At 42.2% G+C, this 26,981-nt stretch overlaps 2 protein-coding genes across 3 annotated transcripts in view; one reads left to right on the forward strand and one right to left on the reverse strand.

The window, feature by feature from the left end:
• Positions 1–579: 579 nt before the first annotated feature.
• On the reverse strand, positions 580–21,454 carry LOC124131365 (SH3 domain-containing protein C23A1.17-like). Of its 2 annotated transcripts, XM_046494601.2 has the most exons (10): positions 21,058–21,454; positions 19,080–19,209; positions 16,774–16,874; positions 16,219–16,385; positions 14,693–14,819; positions 13,530–13,705; positions 11,655–11,841; positions 11,092–11,178; positions 5,539–5,595; positions 580–4,735 (listed from the first exon to the last, which is right to left on the reverse strand). In XM_046494601.2, exons 1-10 carry the CDS (start codon positions 21,209–21,211, stop codon positions 2,499–2,501), a joined length of 3,423 nt encoding a protein of 1,140 aa, XP_046350557.2. In that variant the 5' UTR covers positions 21,212–21,454; the 3' UTR covers positions 580–2,498. The 2 variants fall into 2 exon arrangements, with proteins under 2 accessions (XP_046350557.2, XP_046350558.2); XM_046494602.2 differs by lacking the exon at positions 11,092–11,178.
• Positions 21,455–24,041: 2,587 nt separating this feature from the next.
• The window catches only part of LOC124131364 (chondroitin sulfate synthase 1-like), a 70,104-nt gene continuing 67,164 nt past the window's right edge, over positions 24,042–26,981 (forward strand). The window contains exon 1 of the mRNA XM_046494600.2: positions 24,042–25,613. Coding sequence (XP_046350556.1) covers positions 24,810–25,613 — 804 coding nt within the window. The 5' untranslated portion in view covers positions 24,042–24,809. The remainder of the gene's footprint in view (positions 25,614–26,981) is intronic.

Raw genomic sequence — 26,981 nt, forward strand, 5'->3', positions numbered from 1 at the left:
TGACGCTCACCTTTCACATTAAACTTATGAAATCTTATATGTTGCAGCTTAATAGAAATTAAGATATATATGTTTACACTAAACATTTCCCTTCTGTTACATTCATAACTTGTTGACATAGAAACGTTAAAAATATAAATTCTATAAATCCCCACATAGCAAAAGGCACCACCAGTTGACAACCTGGTCTTTGCAACCTGTGCAAAGTTTCATGATAGAATACCTATTAGTTTTAGAGATATAATCCAGACATAACGAGCATTACAGACTGACAAAGAGATGGTCAGACAAGCTACCATATCCCCCCGTATTAAATACCGGGGGGACAAAAACAATAATCCAATACCAGGACAACTACCATTACATTGGCTGGGTAAAGGGACAAAGCTTACAGTTCATCTTTGTACCTGCATCTGGATTATGTGAGCACCACGACATTTTCCCCTGGGACATCCAAGCAATGTCAAGGAATCATAACCTGACATTTAAGATGTTGAAATGCAATTATTAACAGACATATGATAATCAGTCTGTGAAGATCCACAATATCAGCAGACAATCATCGCAAAAGAAAATTAATTAAAAAATTCAGACTTATTTATTTTTGCCTGGAAATATACAAGAAGCTGTACAACTTCCCAATACATCTCACTCTTCACATTCTGCCATGCATACAACTGAATTAACACTGGAACTGTTGGTCTGTGCAAACTGAAGCAATTAATCAGGGGTGTCAAGATTGTTGGCAACACAGAATCCCTCCATACAGATAGGCATGGAAGTGTGCTGGGCAGTAACAATGTGTGTTCAAAGTAACAAAAACATTTCTTACCATTAACATAACCATGAACCCAGCACATTCAATGACCTCCAGTGAAAGGGTTCCTTCTTAAATAAAAAAATGTTGACTCTAAACAGGAATATAAAGAGATACTATGAAATGAATGCTTTATATTTTGTGTCCGTATATCATTACTCTATGAAGACGTAGACCCTATATGTTTGAAAGACTAATAATGTACATCATAATTTCTTGTTATGCTGCAATGCATGTTATGCCGGTTTCATTATAAATCAAACGTTATTTCCTTTGAAGTGTGTGTGTACTGTTATCAGTAGCAAAACAAAACTATTAGACCACAGACAATTATTTCAATTAACAATTCATTAGCACATTCGCATGGGTCATTACTGCAGATGTTTCCATTCAATGCATTTAACTTCACAGAGAAATTGCTACCAACAATCAATCACTATACCACAATTCATTGATGTAGGGCTAAACAATGTGTGCCTGACACCCCTGCCTGCTGGAACAGTCACCCAAGACATGACTGAAAATAATGTGTTGTGAAAATCACAAACAAAAACAAGTGAAACATGGAATATTAAAATGTCCTTTCTCAAAGAGACAGTACAATCAAGATAAATAACAGAAATACCAATGTATGATATCATGTCACATAATGCAGAGTATTAGGTTATTGGAAACCTCTCACTCATTTCTACGAAGTCCACTTTGGAAACATTTCTCAACACTTTCAAAGCCATGATACATATAAGCTTCAGGAAACCAAGGTAACCAAGTCAACATTAGTCCCTAGAATGTGAGTACTATCCCCAAAAGCATTGACAGGAAAAGCGTTAACAAGAAGCTTCCGATGACGCTACTGGGACTGTCCACGGAATGATGCAGGTACAAAGTAGGTGTGTTTGAAAAGTATGCTTGTTTCCAAAAAATATTCTTCTGCAAAGTCAACATAATAAATACCAAATAAGTGCCCTTTTCGAGAGGTTTTTCACAGTGATCAAGATACAACCCATACAGTCACAGAATTAACTCTATTTCCAATCATGCATGTCTTGAACCCACAATTATCTACATACTCATTTTGACAACTTTATACGGAAACTTGGATGCAAACTCAACAGACAACTCAAGCAAAGGTCTTTAAGAATTCTCACAGGCAAAAAACAAATCAACTTTCTCAATACAATAAGACGCTTCATTTTCTTACAGATATACAGTTTAACTTAACTAAACATCAGAAACACATAAATGGTCACAAATGTTTCATAACATGATAGTGAAATAGGCTTTTTGTACACTGACCTGTAATTATCTGGAGGCAACATGCCCTAAGATTGTCACTTGATAAGACCTGACTCCTCTGTGGATGTCAAGGAAAATTGAGAATTAAGAATTGCATACAAATTTCATTTGAATTCAGGAATAAAAGGTTTCTATCAAGCAGAAAGATGACAGCACAATCACATTCTCATATTCCAGTTCAAATGCTGCCATGAATAGTATTTCCCAGAATGTCCCTTACAGCAGCTGTCCTTTCTTCGCTGTCCTGCACGACACATGCCAGTTTGGAAACATTCAGAGTACCCTGGACGTAACTAGGTTACAAAACATTCAGCCCATTGTACAGCATCTTTACAGATGCCGTTCACAAACCACACATTCCTCTTCTCAGTGAAATCACCACTCATTAGTACCGGTAATAGGGCCTCCTTCGATCATAAGGATCTGGGTACGGTCTTTTAGGTGGTGAGGGACCGTAAGGATCATTATGATAGTATGGGGGATACCGGGAGTAGGGGTCTCTGTAGGGGTCTTGAGGGGGGTAGTGGTGTTGCTGACTCCTGTGTCGGTCATAGTAAGGATCTCTATATTCAGACTCGTAATGTGATGAATGTCCTCCATGTTGCAAAGGTTCCACAGGCTTCCGCCTCAATTCTGCGTGGCTTCCATTGTCCCGATCTGAATGATCAACACGCCGAACTACACTGCCAAGTGTTGAAATAGATTGTATTGACTGAATTGACTTGTTTTCTTCTGAGTTTTCAGTGTCATTTTCCTCCTTGTTCTCTGTCTCGGTACCATTGTCAGTGTCCATTTCTTCGAAGGGAGTAATTGTTGTTAGATTTGGCCGTCTCGGGTTAAGACTAAACACAGGCTGAATGGGGCGCCCTTCTGGCTGAGACTCAGCTGTTTTTCGTTTTAGCTTCTCTGTGAATTCTATAAGATCTTCTCCTGGTTGTAGCACTAGCTGTGACTGCCCATGCAGAGGAGGTGGTCTTGAGTCTGATGGGGATGGGGGTATTGATGGGGGCTTAGGACCCGAGCCAGGAGTAGGTGAAGTGAGGTCTGCTAGTTGACCCGATGCTTGGGACACCTCTTTTAATACTGGGGCCTGTGAATTTCTCAATATACCTTTAGGTGGTTTCGGGAGAGGCGAATTGAAGGGTGGATTTGGCATCTCAGCTGCTGGTGATGATCTTTGGTTGATAGGGTGAACGTCTGGTCCTACAAGTGGCACAAGAGCACTAGGAGAGCTTTGAGTAGAGTCAGAAGAAGGCCAGTTTTCTTTCTGACCAGGAGATGTCTGAAGCATGTATCCTGGGGGAGGTGTCATAAGAGGATTGTATGACGCTGAAGTGGGAGGTGGTGATGAAAAATGTGGAGGAGGGATGTGTAAACGAGGAGGCATGTAACTCACAGGGGGATTTGATTGATGCGGGGGAGCAATTGGAGGGGCTAAAGGTTGCCCTCCCATACCAGGATGCATGGGATGTCCAGGCATTGGTCTTGGAGGCTGACTCATGGGTATACCAGGAGGTAATGTTAGAGGAGGTCTCTGATCTGGTGGAAGACCTTGAGGATGTCCTGGTGGATGGCCATGGGGAGGGCCATGGGGAAGTCCGGGTGGTGGAGCATGGGGATGTCCTTGATGATGTCCTTGAGGTGGACCCTGATGATGTCCTGGGGGAGGTCCCTGTAGGTGTCCTGATGGTAGCGCTGCAGTTGGTGGCTGTCCTGGACCAGGATGACCAAGCCGGACTGCCCCTGGAGGATGGCCAGGGGGCATTACTGGTCCTGGAGGTAGGCCGCTGGGTAGAACTTGACCAGGAGCACTCACAGGGCCTGGATGCATCCCTTGCCCTAGAGGAGCCTGAGCCACCTGAATCGGTGGACCTTGTGGAACTTGCATTGATGATTGTTGTTGTGGAACAGGATCGGGGATACTTTCCTGCAAATCTCCTTGATCTGGTATGGACTCCTCGGATTCAGACACAAGACCTGGCATCTGCTGTTCTGGTCTTGAGGACTGAATGGAAGGGATAGGCCGGGGAGGGGTGCGACTAGTTTCTTCAGGGGGATTTGATTTTGCTTTCCATGCCGCCCAAGATTTTGGCTGCAAACCAGACTCATCTTGACTTCCATCTTCATCATCAGAACTGTCTTCAGACTTTTTCATTTTCGCTAACTTTGCTTTCTCAACATGTGACTTGACAGTGCTAGTAAGCAGTGACAAACTTTGCAGGAAATTTGACTCTGATGCAGAAGGAGCACTCTTCTGTGTTTTACTGATGAGTTTAGTGAGAATGTCTATAGGGTTGGCGGCCTCCTTCACTTGCTCCAGCAGGCTGTCCTGCTCATCTTCAGGCTCCACCTCGGGCACCTCATCTTGCACCGGTGTGGAGCAGCGTTCATCACTCAGAGGGGTGGAGCCCCCCTCACTGCCTCCACTAAACACATTCTTGGCACTGAATGACTGAATGTTATGGGGTGTTAGGGTCTTATTGGTCCCAGCAAAAGCTGCATGGGAGAACACGTCTTGTGATTCAGGCAGATTCTTCTTCGAGTTGTGGGACATTGGCAGACTGGGAATTAGGTTGGCTAGTCTTTTGTCAAGGCCATCACCCATTGCCTTCTTACTGGGAGCTGAAATCATAAAAAAGCATTCTTTTAATAACTGATACGAATCAACTGAGCAAACCAAACATACATCTCCCAACTCCCAATAATAGTTAAAAGTAACTTCAAAGAAGATTTTGTACAGCTGGAATATAATAAATGAAGAGCGGGCTCTACTGCAGCTTTGCATTCAGGCTTTTAATGGGGAGTTCCTGTACTTTTGTCCACAACTTGACAAGTGAGACAATATTGTCTCAGAGGTATCATTGGCATGCAATAGAAATTCCATCTGTTAAAATCTCACAGTCAAATATTTTAATTTCATGAAATATTCTAACATGGTTATTTTTCCTGTAAGAGGCTGTGATTTGTGCAAGCAACATCACAAGCTTGAGTGGTCATAAACACAATTCTTGGACATCACATGTATTAGACAATGTCCCATTTGGCAGTTGCTTCCCCTCTAGGCAGAACTGAACTATGCAGTGTTAATCATTCAAAATCTTTAGATACAGACATCAGGTGAATGGAAGTCATGTTAATTACACCAGATACCTTTATTATTAATTGCTGACTTCAACATGTCCTGATCATCTGTCACACATGAACAAAGCAACACTCTTTCGCTTGAATGGTGATCTAATTCAAAAGGAGTATGGACTGTTTACTGATTTCTTTTTTTTCAAGGCTAAATAAATAGTAAAACATACAAATCTTTTCTGAATTAGCATAATGTTTCCCTCACTGAATGTTGATATTGTACCGTGGGAGTGAATAACCTGGCCACACCACTGAGAACATCTTCAGCGGAAGTAAAGGAAGCAACTTACGCTGATACACAGCCATGACGGGTTGGTGTTCTGGTGTGCCTGGGGGGGAATCCCCACCTGAAACAGACAGGGCGCTATCAACATGTGGCTCACTGGTCATGTAGATCATGCTTGTAACACTCAGTACAGTAACCACTCTACACTTTCAAACACTTAACACAACAAACTGTGGTCTCTTCAATCCTAAGACATCGTGATTATCATTATTGATTTTGCTGATTTTCAATTACTTTTCACATCTACTCTTTTGTTTAGATGGTTTGTAAGCTGCATGACACCTTGATATGGGTCATAAATACATGATACAAATACTTTGAAAGTGGTTGGAAGCCTGTGTAATTTGTAAACAGAAGTGAATGACTGTGAAGTAAAGTTCCTGGGTGAAAAGAAACGGCTTCAGCTTGTTAGATGCAGTACCAATTGATAGATGCTGTGCTAATTTTCAGTATTTATTCAAACTTTACTGGACTGGTTACATAACACAGCTGAATATCTTGTAGAATTTTCCTATTCGGAATATTCTATAAGTAATACGTTACCACTGTTATACCGAGGCTGTTGTCCCCCACAACTGCTCTTATAGCGAAATCTTCCACAGAGATCTCAATTACCTCATGCAGCACGTGCGTAGCCACCTAGCTGCCATGTGACACCCTTCACTCTAGTCTCTTGCGTCGGGGGACGGACGGGCGGGCAGCAGCCCAGTGGTAACGTATTACTTATAGAATATTCCGAATAGGAAAATTCTACAAATTACATTAAGTAATACGTTACCACTGTTATACCGAGGCTGACTACCACAGTAGGCGGTGGGGAGCACCTACAACCTGAAACCTGACTGCTCGTGTTCCTTCCGGCCAGCGGAAGTAAACAACAAGGCGGAAGCACTCAATGCGCATGCTCCCAGCTTGGCGTTACCATATAGGGATACCAAAGCACTGTCAAGCGCATACCGTGCAAGGTCTGAAGCCTGAGGAGTTCGGAATTGCGCCAGGCACACCCCTTAGATGTCCGCTTGTGCCGCGATCAGCGGCCCAAGACGGTGCACACCCTCCACATCTTCATCAGAGACCCGTCTGAGGTAATGACTGGCAAAAACCGAGTCAGAACGCCAGTAACAACCCCGCAATATTCTGTGAACAGATATATTGGAGTGTAGGGCAAATGTTGCCGCTAGCGCCCTAATCTCGTGCGGGTTTGACCCCGCTACCGGTAACCCCCGAGACCGGTAAGCCAGATTGATGACAGAACGAAGCCATAACGCAATCGAGTTGCGAGTTATGTCAACCGTGCGATTAGGGTTACACGATATGAACAGACGGTCACGCCCTTGGCCGTTGGCGGGTAAGCAAAAGCGTCCATGCCCGTCCAGTCTAACGCGAGAGCATCGTGATCGATGGCCCTCTGGTCCGGGACTGGTGATACAAACAACGGGAGTTGATTGTTGAACCTGGTTGCGAACAGGTCGACCATCGGACGGCCCAAACGTTCGCACAGCCACTGAAACACCACTGGGTTTAGCATCCACTCCGTGGGGCTCGGATCCCGAGGCCTCGATAGAGCGTCGGCCAGGACGTTCCGCACACCTGGGATGTGACGGGCGCGTACCTGGCACGGGACACTGTCCACCAGAGCGTAAAACTCGAATGCGAGATCGAGTAGCGAGTGACTGTGGGTTCCCCCCAGTTTGTTCACATAGGACACTACCGTCGTGTTGTCGGTCGCCAGCATGAGCCGGGCGTCGACGAGACGATGCTTCCACTGATTGACTGCGTTTATCACTGCCTTGAACTCGAGGCAATTGATGTGAAGACCTTGTTCGTCTACGCACCACAGCCCAGAGCTCCCCCCCCCTCTCTAGATGGGCACCCCAGCCCACTAGAGAGGCGTCTGTATACAGGTTCAACGTGGCGCAGAAGGGCCGCATAGGGACACCTGATAAGACGTTGCAAGGGACCATCCACCACTCCAGATGCGGTCGGAGCCGATCCGGGAGGGCGACGGTCGCACTGTTCACCTCCTGTGCTAACAACTGGATTAGATTAGAAACCGTTGCAGCGGGCGGAGTTGGAGACGACCCCGATCGGTGCAGTCCTGGGCTGACACAAGTAGCCCTAACAGCTGTTCCCAAAAGTGAACAGTCTGTTGCACCACTAAGACTTTTGCAATCATCGCCTGAATCTTGTGCAACCGGTCTTGGGGGACAAAGAGGCGATGGGTCACCGTGTCGAACCGACCTCCGATGAACTGCAAGTACTGTGAGGGGGTTAACTCGCTCTTGGGGAGATTGATAATCCACCCCAATTGCTCCAAGAGCCGACGTGCGAAATCGAGATGGCGTGACAGGGCGTCCGTCATTCGATTGGCCACTAGTGAGTTGTCCAGGTACGCGAAGTACCTGATACCCCTCTTGTGGAGGAACCCCATCATGGGGGTGGTTAACCGGGTGAACAGCCAGGGAGCGGACGAAAGACCGAATGGGAGTACAACCCACTCGTAGTGCCTGCCTTGAAAGACAAACCTGAGATACTTGTGATGATCCGAGTGAATCGGAACATGCAGATAAGCATCTTTCAGGTCGATCGAAGCGAGCCAGTCGGCCGGCATGATCAGAGCTTTCAGGTCCGCCAAGGTCAACATTCTGAACTTGGACGGCTTGTGCAGGTAAAACTCGTTGAACGATTTCAGATTGTGAATCATTCTGAGTTCGGCACTGTCTTTCTTGGGAACCAGAAATATCCTGGAGTAAAACCCCGGTGTTATTTCTGGTAGGACTAACTCCCGTACCGCCCTCTTCTCCACCAAACTGCTGATGGCATCGGCGAGGATGGGAAGATCGGCTTCCGAATAGAAACCTTCCAACGGGGCGACGGTGAGCGGCGGATCCGCTTTGAGATCTAGCCGATAGCCGTACCGAATCGTGTTGACCACCCATGGGTCGTCGAACACTTGTTCCCAATTCTACCAGTAAGGGGAAGGGAAGGGAGGCCTGACAGGCTGCGGCAGACGCAACTGTCCAGGGCTGAATGACTGGGGTTCGCCTACGGGCCAACCGAAGCTGGCGCTGTTGGCACACGAACCCTGCAAGAGAGAGTCATTTGGAGGAGCAAGACGGCTTAGGCTTCCCCCAGTGTCCCTTCTTCCCCCGAAAGGGCGGCAGGTTGCCCTTACCGGGGCCCTCAGAGCGGGACCTCTTCCCGGAGGAAGAAGACACCGAACCCTTGGACTTCCCGGCCGCAGCATCCTGAGGGGCGCTCCGCTTAGGGGCACCACCCAGGCGTCTGTGCAGAGACCCAACCAGATCCAACTTATGCTGCGAAGCCGCGGCAGACGAAGCAGACTGCTGTTCTTTTAGAACACCAGGGATCCGATTATTAAATAGGGTCTGCACAGACCAAGGCTGCGAAAGTAACACCCCCTGGTTGGCAGCGTCCAACCCAGAAGAGGCAAGGTACGCTTGCCGCCTCAAAAAATGGCACGTGCCGGAAAGAAAGGCCGAAGCCCCGGCAACGTACTCAAGGGTTGCATTCAAACCGATCAAACAGTTGTAAATGCGCTGGTCTCGGTCCGTGGGGGAACCTTCGACCAGACTGGGCGCCGCCGCCAAGTAGGTGTCGCCATGTGACATAGCGAGCATGGAGTGCCGAGAGAGGGTGTCCATCTGCTGTAAAGTCGCTTGAGTGACTGTAGCAGCAGGTGGGGCACGGACACCCAACCTCTCCACATGGGCCTCCGCGGTGGGACTTGATTCCGGGAAGGCCAAGTCATGCACCGGGAACGAACCCTTTCTCCACGACGGAGGAGGTAACGGGAGTCTTGTCAGCGGACTCGTCGAAAACCTCGGAGGAACCCACCGAGCCGTGGATTCCCCGGGGTACCGGCTGGGGCCGTGGCATGTCCTCAAAGAGGTCATACACCATGGCCACACGGTCCTTAGTCCATAACGGGAGTATCGGCTCGGGGGAATGAGTAGCGAAAAAGGGTAGCGAAAAAGGCGCACAAATTTAGGCGAGAAAATTTTCTAAGCGCCGTATAACGAACGCCCAGTATATTACAGTTCACTTAGGACTAAGAAACAGTAATAAATATCACCAAGGATAGCAGGAGGCTGGTACAAAGGAAAGAGCAGTGTATTGATACGTCTTGCGAAGGCAAGCGAAGAGACTATAGTGAAGGGTGTCACATGGCAGCTAGGTGGCTACGCACGTAATTGAGATCTCTGTGGAAGATTTCGCTATAAGAGCAGTTGTGGGGGACAACAGCCTCGGTATAACAGTGGTAACGTATTACTTAATGTAATTAGAGCATTATCTACACAAATAACCAACAGGCAAATTCCAAATTTTATTAAAACTGATCATGAATAACTGAGGCAAGATGAAGATCCAAAAGTCAGCTGCAGATTATTGCCACACATCTGTTGAAATCTCTCGGTGAGTTTGTGAGTGAACCGCACCAACAATATTGCAGCTATTCATGGCAACTTGTATTATGGGGTATGCTTACTTAACATAATATCACAATAATGTTACAAAATAAAAAAAACATGAGTAAAACATTGAACAAAATGTAGGGAAAAAGGGGACACTATTAAGCAGCTACTACAGACCAAGACTGTTGTGCTCAACTGGTTTTAGATAGGCTGAAAATATCACTGCTAATGCTGAGGTCAACATCTGTTCCAGGTAATATCATTATTGCTGAGAGGGAACTTTGACAGTGAGCAAAGAAAGTACACATCTTGCTGTTTACCATACATAGATTCAGACAGCTGTTAAAATTTATGTTGCATTTAAAGATCAGAGTGTTCCAATTATTGCCCAATCTCATTAAAATAAGATCTCTTACTCCGATATGAACTGACAGACCATCCATTGAGGTCACTTCAGGATAACTCTGAGCTATGTTTGGCCACCAAAATGAAGGATGCATGGGTTCTTAAACATATCAGATGTCAACTTCAGAAATTTTGATCTTAATAAAAGAAAACACTGACAACAACTGCTTCCTTGTGGGTGCAGATGCAATTCTCTCAGAAACAACAGGCTGTTTCAAATATCCACAACATATATAGCACAGCCTTTATTATCTTCCATACATATTCCTGTGCTTGTTTGTTTTCAGGACACAGAAAGCAGATACACTGCAATGAATTCTTGCACACTCATACTAAGAATTAGAAATCTTAACATTGATTAGCTGATTGTAGAGTTCACCTGATGCAAAAATTGGGGGAATGTCAGAACTTCAGAGGTACCGCATCACAGTAATGAGATCTGGTTTTAAGGAGACTGAATTGTTGACATAAAAAGAACTAACTTCAGAGGTATCGCATCATCCTAATGAGACCTGGTATTAAAGAGAATTATTGACATAAAAAGTTTGAACAATCAACAGATTTGTGATAGCATAAGCTCAAGTGGGCAATGATTGGTTAAGCAAAGATGGTAAAGCGTTGAAATGGATGAGGACTTCTTGACTTGAGTGCCACTTAAGAATGGAAAGTGTTCTCACACAAGCATGATTAGGAATAAGTGTAGGCACAAAGTCTACCTTTCACTGTAATCTCTGTTACACTTGCAATAGGTTTTAAGATGGACTTTGTAGTTGTAGTGTGAGCATGTATCCCCACTGCCGAAGCTGAAAGACACAACTGCTGTCACACAATGTCCTAGTGGACAAAGGAGGTCCTTCACCAAACTTTCCTGCCGCTTAATCATATCTCATATACAGTTTAAATCAAAGGCTTTATTTCATATTTTCTAGCCTATAAGAACCATCAATAGAACAGCAGAGAATTTTGAAAAAAGGCAGAAGATAATTAAGTTATCTCAAAATATTTCCAAAATGACTTAACTTATTTTGTAATCAGGAATGTCTTATAGTACTTACAAAAATGTCCCTCTATGTTAAAAGTTGTGCTAAAAAGCCTTGCAAATCTGTAGATTTTCTAACACAAAGAATAAACTGAATTCCTTGAAACGTGCCACTATACACCCTTTGAAAAGATTCACAGACCAACTTTTCTATCTTCTCAATCAATGGTGAAATCCTATATCTGAGTACATCCATGTCAATATGTGAATCTGTGCTTCCAGAGGTTCCAGTCTACCCACCTGCATCATCCTCGGACAGATCCATGTCCACTGCCTCCGTGTTGTCGTCCTCTCTGGGAGTCTGGCCGGGGGAGGGGGCATCAAGAGCAGGTGAAGGAACAGGGCTGATCGTGTATGGCAGGCTTTTCTTCAGGTCACTAACCCGCTTACTCATGTTGGTAATGCGTGTACCAAAATTCTTGTATGCCTGGAACGGAAGAAAAATGATAAGTCTTTGTTTTCACCCAAACCTAATTAATGAAGCCCCCACCCACCCCCCACAATGCAGTTTCCCTGGCTAAATATCCAAGGTCACATGAGTATGATCATGAAATTACAGCCTGTATAAAAAGACATATAAGCCCACTTAAAGTTAACAAAATATAGAGGAAATAATTCTTCAAAACGACCACCAACAATGGATCAAATTGATTCATTCATGTTCACACTTTCAGAGCAAGCATTCAAGCATTTCCATACCAAGCATAAGACACCCCTAATTAGCTGTCATACAGGTGTTCATTAAAGATTTCCCCTGACCCACTTCCGATGGAACTAGTGGAATGAAACTTGGCATAGGTATTAGTCTTTCTCCACATAGGAACCACCAAGAGTTACACACTTCTCCCATCGTTTTATGCAACTATGGAGACCTCGCTTGTAAAAGCCCTCATTTTGTGTCTCAAACCAGGACTTGACTTCAGAAATCAGTGTTTCATCATCTGTGAAATGTTTTCCCTTCAAAAATGACTTCATGGTTGGAAAGAGGTGGAAGTCAGATGGTGCAAGGTCAGGAGAGTAAGGAGGATGTGGAAGGATTTCATAGCCACAGGACCGTGCTTCTATCTGGGCAACATGAGAGTTGTGTACTGGAGCATTGTCTTGCAGGAGACGGACACCCTTGGTCAGCATGCCACGCCTCTTAAGCTTGATAGCGTCCCGCAATTTCCGCAGCAGTGAAGCATAATAAGCTCCTGTAATTGTGGTACCCTTTGCCAAGAAATCCATCATCACTACTCCGTGCTGATCCCAAAACACTGTGAGCATGACCTTGCCTGCAGAGGGTTGGACACGTGCCTTCTTTGGGGGTGGTGACTCCACATGCTTCCATTGCATCGACTGAACTTTAGTCTCAGGATCATAGTGATGGACCCATGTTTCATCCTGTGTGATAAGTCTTTTAAAAAAGTTTACCTGGTTTATTTTGGCACATGTCCAAAAGATCCTTTGAGCATTTGACTCGTTCCTGCTTTTGGAAAGGTGTGAGCAACCTGGGAATCCATCGTGCAGACAGCTTATGCATGTTCAAATTGTCATGGATGATTTTTTCCACAGACCCTACACTGATCTTGACATCTTGTGCTAACTGGCGAACAGTTATACGTCCGTCTGCCAAAATGGCGGTCTCCACTTGATGGATAGTTTCCTCATCAATGGCTGAATGGGGGCAACCAGGAATGGCAGCTGTTTCCACAGATGTCCGACCACACTTGAACTGGCGATGCCAGTGTTTAACAACGTCATATGATGGGGCATCTTCCCCATAAGTTGCTTTCATTTCATCGAAAGTTTCTTTTGGTGTGCGACCTTTCAAATATAAAAACCTAATCACTGCTCGGTATTCTACTGGCTCCATTGTCACACCCTACTCGATCATAACACCTGTAAAAGTGGTAAGATTAATAGTTCGGTGCTGCAAATTCAGACACAACCCATAGATATATGTATCATTACACATGTGAAATTTCAACCAAATATGATAACCCTAAGTGGTTTAGGGGAAATCTTTAATGAACACCCCTCGTACCATACAATATTCAGATTGTTTGAAACAAAGACATTTTAAAGAATCTCAAGAAACAAGACAAGAGCAGATTCTGTGAGACTATTGCTCACATTGGCAACAATCTTGGCCTCTCTGTATTGCTCATCATAGAAGAGTTGCGCTGTCTCCATGAGTTCCAGGAGGGCCTTCCTGTTTAGATTCTGTGTGTCCAGCTTCTCCAGGTACTCCTCCAGCTTCACACACGAGTCCTCGAACTGATGGGAGAACTCCTTCCCATGCGTCTTGTCTGAAACACATCACACATGTCAACCATGCAGGTCAGCCATCAGAAACTGGAATGTGTTTTTTATCATAAAACATATGTCTCCCCCTCCTTTTTGGGGATACATTAGTTCAAGTTGTTACTATACCCACGTTTGCAAATTAAAAAAACAAGAGGATGGTTTCATGTAAAAATGCTGTAGAATTTTTGGGGGAAAGAAATGCTACTTGTTTGAGATTAAGTCAAAATGTTTCCATGGAAACAGGAAATTAAAAATATATATATAAAAATTGAAACATATGAAAAGGCAATGCAAAATAATTCATCAGTTTGAGAGTTATGGCTCGGAAACGAAACCTAGAATTGTTTGAGATTAAGTCAAAATTGTTGAAAAAACATTGAATGTTTTTCAAGTCATGGCTCAGAATAGGATGGGATCGCCAAAGCCAATGGGAACCGAGCCAAAAACAATGTCTCCCCTCCCTTGCCGGGTGGGCTCTTATATTACTACCTGCAGGAAGACACTTGAATCTACAGATTCCTATCAAATAATATAATTTTGATGTTTTGAAGTATCCTGTGGGGAAATCGCTGTACACCAAGGCTATGATTCCACAGAAACACATCCTATGATTAATTATGAAATGATATTTTCAATACTGTTTCAAATACTTGTAAGCATTGGTTCCAAGGACATGCGACTGACATTTTACCCTGCTCATGCTTCTGCAGACATGATTTAGTCTACACTAATCAGAAAACATGTTTATAGAAAAACAGCCCCCAAATCCCCAAGTGATGAAGGTCTCAGATATTGACCACAATGGTGAAACACACAAGCTCTGGTATGGTGCTGACAAACCTAGAAACATAATCGGGGCGAACTGGGATTCAAACCCACAATCATAAGTTTCTGAAGTGCCCAAGGGATGCAGTGAAATGCTGCACCTTAGACAACTGGGCCACCCGTGCCCTCTTCAAGCATTGCACATGCCTAGAAATCCCCCCTACCTTTGAGCTGCTTAACAGCCTCCTGGCTGGACACATCCAGTTTGAGATGGGCCATCTGTCTGTGCCTGAGAACAACTTCCTGCTCCAGAAGGTTGAAAGTCCTCATCCTATCCAGGAGGACTGACGGCTACAACACAACCAGCATCAATTTCCCATTGTATCTTACATAATAAAGCAGTCTTATGGATACAGAAACAAATCAGAAGCTATTCATGTTATCTTTCAGTTGTCCTGAAGAAATGAAGAATGTTAATTATTTAAAGGTTCTGCATTAAATTTACTGATGTACCAAATTCCTAAAAGGCTGGTAAATTTTTTGTTTGTAATAGGAAGGAGATAGGCAATATACTCTGCTACTACAAACTGTTATTATTAAGAAACCACCATGTGTACTATAACTAGTGATAAGTCACAATCTCATTAAAATCAGATCCTAGTTCTCGCTATCGCTAAACAAAGATCTGAGGACATCCCATTACGGTTCACGTCAGAACGACCTTTCATCCGACAAATCAGGGTCCAGATCATGAAAGTGACAGTCGGAATGTGTTTCCTAATCATGCAACCTTGAAAACGTCAACATGGGGTATTCCAAACGACAGTTACGACCAGTACAACTCATTCGTCAAAATTATCGTCTATCTCTCGCTTCAATGGGATAAACATTTGAACAGAGGAGACGTTGAACAGTATGTGGGAAGCATTGCTATACAATCTCAACCATATATTAGACATTCCGGAGTGTTCATTTGTTCAGTTTTCAAAATTTTAATCGAGAACTGTGTCAACACATTTTTCAAACGTAGTCTGAAATGGAAGTCGCCAGGTTGAAACGACTGCCATAAAGATCGAGAAAGCTGCTTTCTAATTGGCTGATGTCGACTTCTTGTTTGTCATTTCAGTCGTTGGTCAAAGTTTGTGAAAGGTCGTTCTGACGTGACCTGTAATGGGATGTCCTCAAATCTTTGTTTAGCGATAGCGAGAACTCAGGTCTGATTTTAATGAGATTTCGATAAGTCAAATACCAATACATAATCCGATGCAATTATGGAGCCAAATGTCAAGCAATATGTATACCTGTTTGAAGACTTTCTAATGAGATAATTAAAATTAATAAATTGACATCAACAAGATGAATCAATACAGAATGAAGTATGCCTTGCATTGTTGAAAATGATATTGCACCAGTGTCCGAAATAACTGCCTGCCGTGGCTGGTAATTTTTCTGTCAGGCTGTATGAGATTTTCCTCCACCTGCCCTAGGTTTGTGGGTCAATGTTAACCCTGAATAAGGCATGAAAGTCAAGAGGTCTATGTTATAACCTGAATGTTACAAGTAGGTGTAGTGGTCCCTTGATTCATAAACAAAAGACCTATAAGTCCCCCTTAATTTCAAACACTCTTGTATGAAAAAAACGGTTCACAAGAGTTGTAGCACAATTACTTACTTGTTGGGGCTTACAATGGGTAGTGCAATGACTTAAGTGTCAGTGCTTACAATAGATGATATAAGAAACTGTATCTACCTTGAAATCAGCAATGAGTTTGGGGTCCACCTGCGGGATGGCAGGTTTAGGTGCCACAGGAGGCGTGGAGACAGTGGCAGCTGGGGTCACTGAGGCTGCAGCAACTGCAAGTGACGCTTGCTTGGAAGATGTCTTGCGCTTTGAGGAATGGGATGCTGACTCGGTGCCTGCAATCATATGTAATGTATCTATATATATCCTTCAACAAAGCATTCCTTTTACATGCAGAGAAATTATTTCAGTATGGCGGGATTAAGAGAAATCATTTTCACAAAAGAGTTGCATATAACCACTGCTTTGAACGGCATGTCAGTTATTTTATGGCATGTTGTCTTTATGTGGGAAGAAAGTCAAAGTGGCACTGTTTGTTATTATTTCTGTACAACTAATGAACATAAATATGGCTATGCAGACAAAGGAGCATAATTGGGCGAACCTTGAATTCACAACCAGCTGCAGACACCTACACAGAATGCTGTTCCATGTTCATGAGACACTGGATTTCTCTCTCCTGACTCTGTTCATATGTTAGATAGTGGGCGTCTGTCTACTCACCCATGATGCTGTGTAGACTAGAGATGTACTTCCCATCAAATACACTGCGTTCCTTCCAGATGTTGAAGATCCTCTCCACCTTCCCCTTGATCATTTTATCTCTGTGAACAAAAAAAGGAATTACTACAAAACCCAGGGATAGACACTTCACAGAATACTTCACAGGTTTTTACACACTACATTCCTCCATTAGCCACAAATACACAGGGATGATTTGTGGTGTAGTAATGTCTAAGTCTTAGTCTAAGAATTGTTGCATGACAACATGCCCACTCGTGTAATCCAATCTGAGTGCTCATTGGTCAGAGGACTGGCTGGTTTTCTTCTCAGCCTTCTGTATTTACAGGTAATCCAAGTGAAAACAAAACATACTCAATTTTCCTCATCTCAGGTAGTGGGGCATCAATCAAATCATATGATCACTGTATGATGAAATTTTATCATCTGTCACATAATGTTAAATCAACAAGGAATTAAGAGCCCACAGCTAGATAATCTGCAAGTGAGCAGTGAAAAGCTTTTAAATTGTCCAGCCTGTCATCTTTGCCACGTCTCATGCATGGTGCTCCAGGAGTAGGTGAGGTGAAATGAGGTTTAATGTTAAGATTATTGTACTTACATAGCGACACGTATGCATGTGTGTGTGTTTGTGGCTGCTTGTACTAGTCCAGACTAATCTGCTAATGGCAAGTTGATAGTGCTAACCCACTGAGATACCATGCCGCAGTTTAACATGAATACCCCACTCAGACAAAGTATACTGACTCCGAGCCGACCAGTCCTTGTTTTAGCCACTTCATGCCGAGCACCAGGCGGGGTAACAACAAGTACCACCTTTTAACGTCTTTTGGTATGCTGTGGCCGGGAATCGGACCCCGGAACTTCCTCCCTCCAGGCAGATACTCTACCACTAGACTACAGAGCCAGTCTGCTTCAGTAGTAGCAAGTTAAGACTTGTAATACTGAAATCGGTCAGCTAAAGCTGACATTTATGATGATAAAGAAACTCAACCACAAAGTGAAATATAAAAACCCATACACAACACATGATCATGATCTTCTGAGCACCTGTCACCATTCACTGTTGAAATATTACTGATTGTCAACTGACATGACATTGATTGTCAGTGACAAATTAAGGAGCCAAGAACACACTAGTTTAGTAAAATATTGCGAGTATTCAAACTCAACAAAATCAGATCAATTACCATATTTCTTGAGTTTTGAGCACACTTTTTTCAAAGAGACACAGAAGTGTAGAAGGGTGTGCACACTATACACACAACGAGCTGTGATGTGTGTCCCCCCAAAGTGCAAATTAATTATGTAATTACACTTTCTGGTAAAAAAAAGTGTTCTTTGTATATCAGGACTTGTGTTTGCAACCTGTTTATTTAATTTCATTCAAAATTTAATATACTATTGTTTACATTTATTTCAGTGTGTGAGTGAGTATGGTTTTATGCCGCTTTTAGCAATATTTCAGTAATATCACGGCGGGGGACACCAGAAATGGGCATCACACATTGTACCCATGTCGGGAAACAAAACCGGGTCTTCAGCTTGACGAGTGTCTTGTGCAAAGTGTCATGAATGAATACCTATTAGTTTTAGAGGTATGGTACAGACAAACACACCTCTATGAACATGATCCAAAGTCAAACTTGTTGCCATGGAGGAAGGGAAAAAACAAATTTTGAAAAACTCCTAAATAGCAAAAGGCACCACTTCAGTCCTTGGTTAATATATGTACAAGGTTTGGATGAAAAGTCTTTCACAGTTTTCAAGTTGTGCTCCGGAAATGACACTTTTAGTATAATGCCTATGCATCCTTCATTTAGATTGGGCAGTCAAAATGTGCTCAGTGTTCACAGACATGACATTCTATTGTAAGATCTTCAAGCAGAGGGTTTTCTAAATGGTAGATCTGTGATTAAAGAACTTTCATTTACATTTGTTTGACTGACGTTGACCATGTTGACGTGCCTTTTCAAAAGTAGGTACATACAGCAACAGGGTCTGACATGAGAAGGAATGTAGCTGAACTTCTAGGACAATGAATTATCATGATGATGCCTCACCCATCCACAAAAACATTTCTGATGACTTGGAACAGGTTTAACAGCAAACATAATGAACTTCCAGCAATACACACTAATATTTTTAGTCCTCTAGTCCTTATATTGATAATATATAGCAAATCCCTTCAAATATGGCAATTTTGTACCAGTCCTTATGAGTCCTTAACCATTGGGGCAGTTTGGCAAGGACTACAGGACTAGTGCCCAGTTCTTTGCTGAACTTACCTAGCAAATATAGCAGCTGCTCTGATGACATCCTTGAAGCTCTCCCGATACACAATGGCATTCTTCCTCTTACAGTTTTGTACAACATCATTGCACAAGTAAAACAGAGTCAGGCGATGGGCAGCTTTAGCTGAAAGTAACAGGTAACATTAACATGATTAAGGATGACATCAATGATACAAATGACCCACAACAGTCCAGAACCCACTTGCACAAAGTGATCTTAGCGCTAAGATGATCGTAACTCCCATACTTTAACATAGGCTTACAATAGTCTTATCGCTAAGATCGCTTTGTGCAAGTGGGCCCAGGTGTGTTTTTTGTTAATTTGTTAGTTTGTTTGTTTGTTTGTTTGTTTAAAGCCACACTCTGCAATATTCCCACTAAATAATGGCAGTCTGAAAATAATCAAGTCTGGGCCAGACAATCAAGTGATTGACATCATGAACACCGATCCACACAATGACATGCATCAACCAAGTCAACAAGCCTGACCACCCGATTCCGTTATTCACCTCTTACACAAGCACAGTCAACCCTTTTACGGCAAGCATGGGTTGCTGAAGACCTATCCTAGCCCGGATCTTCGCGGGGCAAGTACAAAGGAAGGCTGTAACAGTTCACTGAAGTATTGAGAATTGAGTGTGCATAAGCTCCTCCCAGTGATCTATCAACTCTACACGCAAAGTCATTGAATAAGGCTAAGCCCAGCGATGTTGAGAGTTTTTAATATTTGTTTACTACATATAGCCTGCAGCAAGCACATTTCATAGCAAGCGCTAGTTTATGAAAGCACTTTTATTTTCAACAGATTTTTTATTTCGTTTCTGACGTAATTCAAGCGGCAAAAATGATTATTAATGGGAACTAACATACAGGAATGCAGTTTATTAGGTTTATTATATCTGTGCTGAACACATCCAAATGTCGCTGGTGTTAGGATATGTTACCCTGAACTCTAAAGTCACAACACCATGCCTACCCGTAACTTTTGTAGGTGTCCGTCACCTATTCAACCCTTTTCATTCAGTTCTAAAATGGCGTAGGCATGACTAGTTAAATTTGCACTTACTTTTACAGTGTGGACATAGCTCAGTACCTGTCAGGCTAATAATCCAAAAGTCACGAGATCGTGTCCGACGGATTTTCACAAAAAATGGTTGCTTGTCTTTGAGACATGTGATCTACAGCAGAGATCATCCCCATGAGAATTTGTAGTACTGTATGCTAAAGCTGCTCCTAAGTTCACTACGAAAAATAGCCGCTATGAACATGTATCTACAGATTGCTTTACCTTTTGAACCTGCTCTGAAATATTTATAGTCAAGAAGTTTCCACACGATTTGACGTAAATATGCGTATTGCGATATGCATTGTATCGTGATCTATGTATCGTGATGCCTAACAAATATTTTAACAAATCAGTCATCTAAAATACAAACCATATCACTTACACATAAGGGTACAACACAACTTAGTATTTTGGAGACAATTTCCAGATCTCATGATTGATTTCTATTGAAATCATGACATCAAATGCTGATCGGGTATCAACGAATGAGCAATACGAGGTATTACACTTTGTAGACTGACCTGTAACATGCAAGATCTGTGGTTATTTCCAACCTGATTAGTACTAATAACATCCCATGTAGTACCATGGACACTGAAGGGAAGTGTACAGGGAAACTTCCTATCAAACACTGCAAGATCATTTCTTAGGTGCACATGTGACAACTGTATCATGTGTATCCAAAGTTGTTTATGGTACCCATCCCTGTTGTGTCCTAATCTGATGAAATTGACATGTAATTTTTACAATTTAAGTTGTTCCTTGCGATCAATGTCCAATGCATGATGAAAAATACCATATACAATTCGCCGTAAATATATATTTATATATTTTGTCACAAAAACATGCACACATGACACTGTCCTCATTTGACGTGAAATACTGCAGGTAGCATACAATGATTACCTTTTTTAAATACGTTCAACCACAAACGCACAATTTCTTTGTGGTGTGTCTTGTGGTGTATGATCCAGAGAGACAGGCTTTGTATGCTGTCTTGGGCGTTTGTAACACTCTGCAATTTCTTCTGTACGCTTTCCTCGTTCAAGGCAGACGCCATGTTTGATTCTATTTGCCCGGTCACATGAAGATTATTACCATATTTTCCAGTTATGAAACGCCAGGAAATTAATGCAGTTGATCAGGTCAAAGCACATGCACGTATTGTCTTTGAAACACAGGTATTGTCACTATTAGCAACTTGAGACTTTAAACAAAATCTGAACAACAATTCCGATATTCACGACGGCATTCCCAAGTAGCCATCCGCCATGTTCCAACCAACGGAAGCACGATATATCACATGAAATAATTTCTCACAAGAATAATATTCCAAAACTGTAAAAATACGTCATTTTGTTTCTAAAAGAGCCATTCGGGCAAAAACAGAATGCATACAACTGTTATTAACTTTCAACGTGGAAACTCGAATATACGTTTGTTAAAACTATATAGGTTAACGAACTGTATGGAAAATCGGGTCTTTCAGCAGGTGCCGGCAGGCGATTGGTGTAATCTGGTTACCAGTTCCCTTTGCGCTATGACATTTGCGACATTTATATCCATACATTTCAGCTTTGCAAGGCATTGTATGGCATTTACAAAGAGTCGGAGCCCAGTTTATCAGATGAACAGACCCCTAACAACTGGTATTAAGTAATTAGGATTCACTGTTGCTGACGGACAAAACGGCAACAACAGCACAATTAAATACGATAAAATACAGCATTTTTGCTAACTTATCATTATCTAAGCAAATAGGACTGAAGTTGATTTTGTTTCTCAAATAAACTGTGTCAAGTGACCGGTTTACATTTTCGTGTATATGAAAGCCCGGCAGGGGGATCACGTGTTCAATTTCATTATTAAATGTTACATACTGGCATTTCAAAATTCTTATTGACATTACATTTGACCGGTTATATATAGTTAAAAAAAACCACTTGGTAATTAAATCTAAGGGTGAGAACATTAGTTTGATGCGTCTGTAAAATCTAATTTGACACACAGTTCAAAGGAGTCGGCAGACAATGAAAAAGAAACGCTTTTTCCTGATTGCTATGTCACGCAACAAAACCTATGAATGTTTGACACTACAAAGCAAACCATGTTCTCGTAAAGGTTCACATCATTTGAAATGCATTCTGAAATCCGTGGTCATCTGAAGGGCGGTCTGGCGCAACTGGCTTGTCCTTGTAGCCGTATTTTACATTTCCGTAGCTTTTGTTTAGAGACATGTTTATCCTTCAACTGAGCAGCGAAGGAAAGCTAATTTTTTTATTTTTCGAAATAACCTATTTGTTGTGATGTATAATGATATCCTTTGAGGACAGTATCTTTATTGTTGAAAAAAACGTTTTCACTTTGTTTGTTCAGTTACTTGTCCATATACATATACTTGTTGGTTCAGTCCCAGAGGCCTTAGATACTCTATGTCTGTCCCTTGGTCCCCTATATGTGGGAGAGCGGCCGCCCGAAGAGCGGAAAGTCCTGGGATCGATCCCTGGTCACACACACACACACACACACACACACACACACACACACACACACACACACACGTGCATGTACATCGGTGTATAAGTGCCATAATCGTGGACGCGACGTGAATCCTCATTTCACCTCACCTATGTGTTTATGCATTTTGAGGGGAGGTGGGGTAGCCTAATGGTTTAAGTGTTCGCTCGTCACGCCGAAGACCCGGGTACGATTCCCTACCTGGGTACAATGTGCGAAGCCCATATCTGGTGTCCCCGCTGTGGTATTGGTGGAATATTGCTCAAACGCGGAGTAATAACATACTCACTCACTTGTGTATTTTGGATGACTCATGATGTACGTACTGCACTGGTTTATAATTGGGTTCACCCCATCCCCACCATTGAAAAACCACACACACATGAATAAAATATCAATAGAAGATGAATATATGTGAAGTGATGTGTCTCTCACCCTCGATTATCCAGTGTATCATCACTCTAATTTGCAAGGAGCCAGTGGCACTGGTTTGGGTTCGAATCCCCCCTGGTCAGTTATGATATGTCCATTTTGTGCATATACAAGTGGCACGTATTATACCTGACGCACGTGATTTGCTATTATACTGATCTTCAATTAAACTAATCTAATAATCCACACAATTATGCAGAATGAAATCACATGTGAACATGCTTAATTTTCATAGGTTTTCGATGCATTGCCTACACATGTCAACTTGTTTTTATTTTGGAGAGGGTATGCCATATTGTAATATTTCAATTGTTCATTGTTTGTCTTTCATGAAACTTGGTTTGGCAGATAGGAAAAGATAAAAGACGTACACGTAAAGTTGATTATTTTCACGCAAAATTATTTTTAAATGATTTGATTGAAATGAAATGGGAAATACTGTATAACCTTAGATTGAATACAAAACGGTGACGACGTTGACTGTGTTTGTTTGTAAACCCACGAAGTTTAACCTGGTGAATCCATAATTCAGGAATTTGAAAAGAAGAATGCAACATTTCTTCACGGAAAGTAAATCTTCTTCATTTGCTCCTTGTTACAATGAATTTTTATTTTTGACGTATGTCCCTTCCATGTTCAACAAGAAGAGAAGGAATCAACATTTTCAAAGTCTGAGGCATCCAAACCTTTTGATGGTGCATATCAACTGATCATGCGTTGGTGATACGTAATGGATTTCTCAAACTCAAAACCCTAAAAAGCAGTTTTCTACAGCAATACATAAGAAAAAAATAATGAATTTATTTGAGAATCCCATGTAGCCATTTAAATATCCCATTTTCGGTAGAGTACTTTTCGAAAATATACTAGATAAATAGGTGTGCGGATTATAGTATATATCAAATCGGCATCCTCCGTTCATATACGGAGAGAGCCGAAGGCAAAGTGGGTCGGTCGTGACAGTGGCGGCAGCAGCGAGTCATTGAAGCGTACAAAGTGGTTTATTATTAGCTGTTGACAATGACGGGTGGGATCCCATCGGCATGCCCTCAGTTGACGTCGGTTGGTTGTAAAGCAGCAAACACCCCTCTGGCTTCTCAATCGGGTGGACTGGCCAGTGCTAGGGCAGGATGACTTGATAAGAGTTTTGACGTGTTGCACTCGCGTGCTCGGCCGTACACTTTCGTGATTTGGGAGGGAATCGGGGAGTGGTTGTTTTGCCCCCTCCTGCCATATCGACACGTCGAAAAGTTACAGAAAGTTGCTGAAAGTTCTTGGATTACACGTGACCGTATAATCAGCGACCATGGGACGCCTGAAAGTTTCAGAAAGAGATGAGGAACGCGAAAACATGAGCTGATATATGTCGATGTTGTACCTCGGCTCATCCAAAAAGTTTTCGAACTTGGTGATGTTTTCTGAATGGAATCTTAGAAGTTAGACTACGAGCCAGTCGCTTTGTGTTTTTCATGTGCCGCGTGTCGTGTCAGTTGAAATGTGAACGAATAGTGTCAGTAACGGATATACGACTGGATTTATTTAGTGTCAATAGAACTTGATCATGTCTGTGGGAGACACGTGTTCCGTAAGAGAGAGAATCAAGTGGTTGCGTAATCATATATCATTACATGTCGGACTGAACACGCGTTAACTTGAATTCCAATATTGTTTCTGTGGTATTATTTCTCTTGATTTATACATCTTGACAGATGCATGGCGAACTGGGAACTACTATGGCAAAGAAGCGTAATGGAGTTAAGACCTATGCCACTTGTTTGCTCTTGGGGTTCCTTGGGGGTATACTTCTTGAAAATTATTACAAAAATAAAGTTTCCACAGGATGTGGATTACCAGATATTTGGCGTGAAGAGATTGCGGCCAGCAATGCCCCAGATGAAAATATGGCCAAAACATCATCTGACGGGCAACAAAATCAAAAACCCACAAATAATTTTGTTTTTGTTGGAATCATGACAGCCAAAAAATTTATTGATTCAAGAGGGCTAGCGGCTCATCGAACTTGGGTTAACACGATCAATGGAGAGGTGCGATTCTTCTCAAGTGAAGGTTCCATATCCAAACATGGAGTACCTGTTGTGGCTTTACCAAATGTTGATGATTCTTATCCACCCCAAAAGAAATCCTTCATGATGTTAAAATATATGCACGATCATTTTCTTGATCAATACGAATGGTTTGTCAGGGCCGATGACGACGTCTTTGTCAAGGGAGACAAACTTGATAAATTTCTTCGATCAATTAATAGCTCCAAACCTCAATTCATTGGCCAAGCAGGTGTTGGAAAACCAGAAGAATTGGGTCTACTCAGTTTGACTGCAACAGAAAATTTCTGTATGGGAGGGCCTGGCATGATATTTAGTCGTGAAACACTCCGTCGGATGGCACCCTATGTAAGCAACTGTCTTCAGAATTTGTATACCACTCATGAAGATGTTGAAATCGGAAGATGTGTGAGAAAGTATGCTGGAATACAATGTACCTGGGCCTATGAGGTAAAATTTTATGTTTTTTATATTACCTGTCTCCTTGTTTGTTTTAAACTTTGTAGTTTGTATTATTTTCTGTAATTGGTGATTTTTGTCACAGTAAACAGTTAAAAACTTTAAAAGTGAAGTTCTCATTTGCTACGTTTCATAAAGTGGATTTACTTATTAATGTGTGCCAGATATGTTTGTACAGGTTTATGAATATCAAAAATGGATTTACCTTATAAGACCAAAGGGACATCATAAAATCATTTTGTCGTCATTTTTGTAAAATGAGTAGTAAATGACGAACATATGTTGTGTTAAACTGAATGCAACAGTCACTGTATAGCAATACACAGGCATCACAGTATAGACCCTTGTTTATTGTCAGTCCAACCCCTTTCTTTGTAGTTTCAAGTTTTAACTAGTGGTGAAAGTATGTATTATATTCAACTACTTCTTGCTTTGTTATGATTGCTGATGAGCAAGTCATCCACGTTCACTGTTCAAGCTGTATTGCAACAATTCCTCAGAAACAGTTCAGGGATGGGGAATATCCTTCAAGGAATATGGTATTGGAGAGAATCAGACATGATTTTCTGAAGCAGTGTTTTCCAATTTTATAAAGATGGGATTGAAGAAGAAGATTTATTGTACATAAACAGTGTTAGAAATTGGCACTTGTCCTGCAGTCCTTGCCAAACTGCCCAATAGTTAAGGTATCATAAGGACATGTAGAAATTTGCCATTTTTAGAGTTTTTGCTATGTGTTATCATTATAAGGATTAGTGGACTGAAACTGTTAGTTTCTACTGCTGCATAAACACCCACAGGGGGCAGGGCACAGAGCATGAACATGACTAATTATAACAGAAAGTTTTAAACATTGATATACACAATGAAATACAGATATTACTATTATTATCTTTTTGACATATGTTGTTATCAAGTGGGTTACTTCTGAGAAAATTGGGGTATTTCCCTTTCTACAAGTGAAGTATCAGAACTATTAATGTTGTGGTGAACATTAGTTTTGAAGGAAGCACTGGCTTCCCAGTATATGAGTTTGTGAGTCTGTTTTGGTTTCCTAGTTCTTCTAATCACTTAAAGTGCCTAGGCTGGGTGTGTGCCCAATCATGTCAGTGTCAACATGCTTTTTGCTTATCTGCCTGCTTCATTTCCATAATGAGGATTGGGGTTGTTTCATACATAAACAACCACTGGGAAAGTTGCTATGACTTGCAAGACACAGAGCTGTAAGGACATATTCTGTCAGGCCACGACAAATAACTTTTTCAGTTTTCGCCTCGCACTTAGATCGCTTCACTACCAACACCCAGTCTTACATCATTTTCCCAAGTGTGGTGACAGGATTTCAGATTTCAGATCTGT

Source organism: Haliotis rufescens, unplaced genomic scaffold (assembly GCF_023055435.1).
Source record: "Haliotis rufescens isolate VD_foot unplaced genomic scaffold, xgHalRufe1.0.p SCAF_1, whole genome shotgun sequence".
Taxonomy (NCBI): domain Eukaryota; kingdom Metazoa; phylum Mollusca; class Gastropoda; order Lepetellida; family Haliotidae; genus Haliotis; species Haliotis rufescens.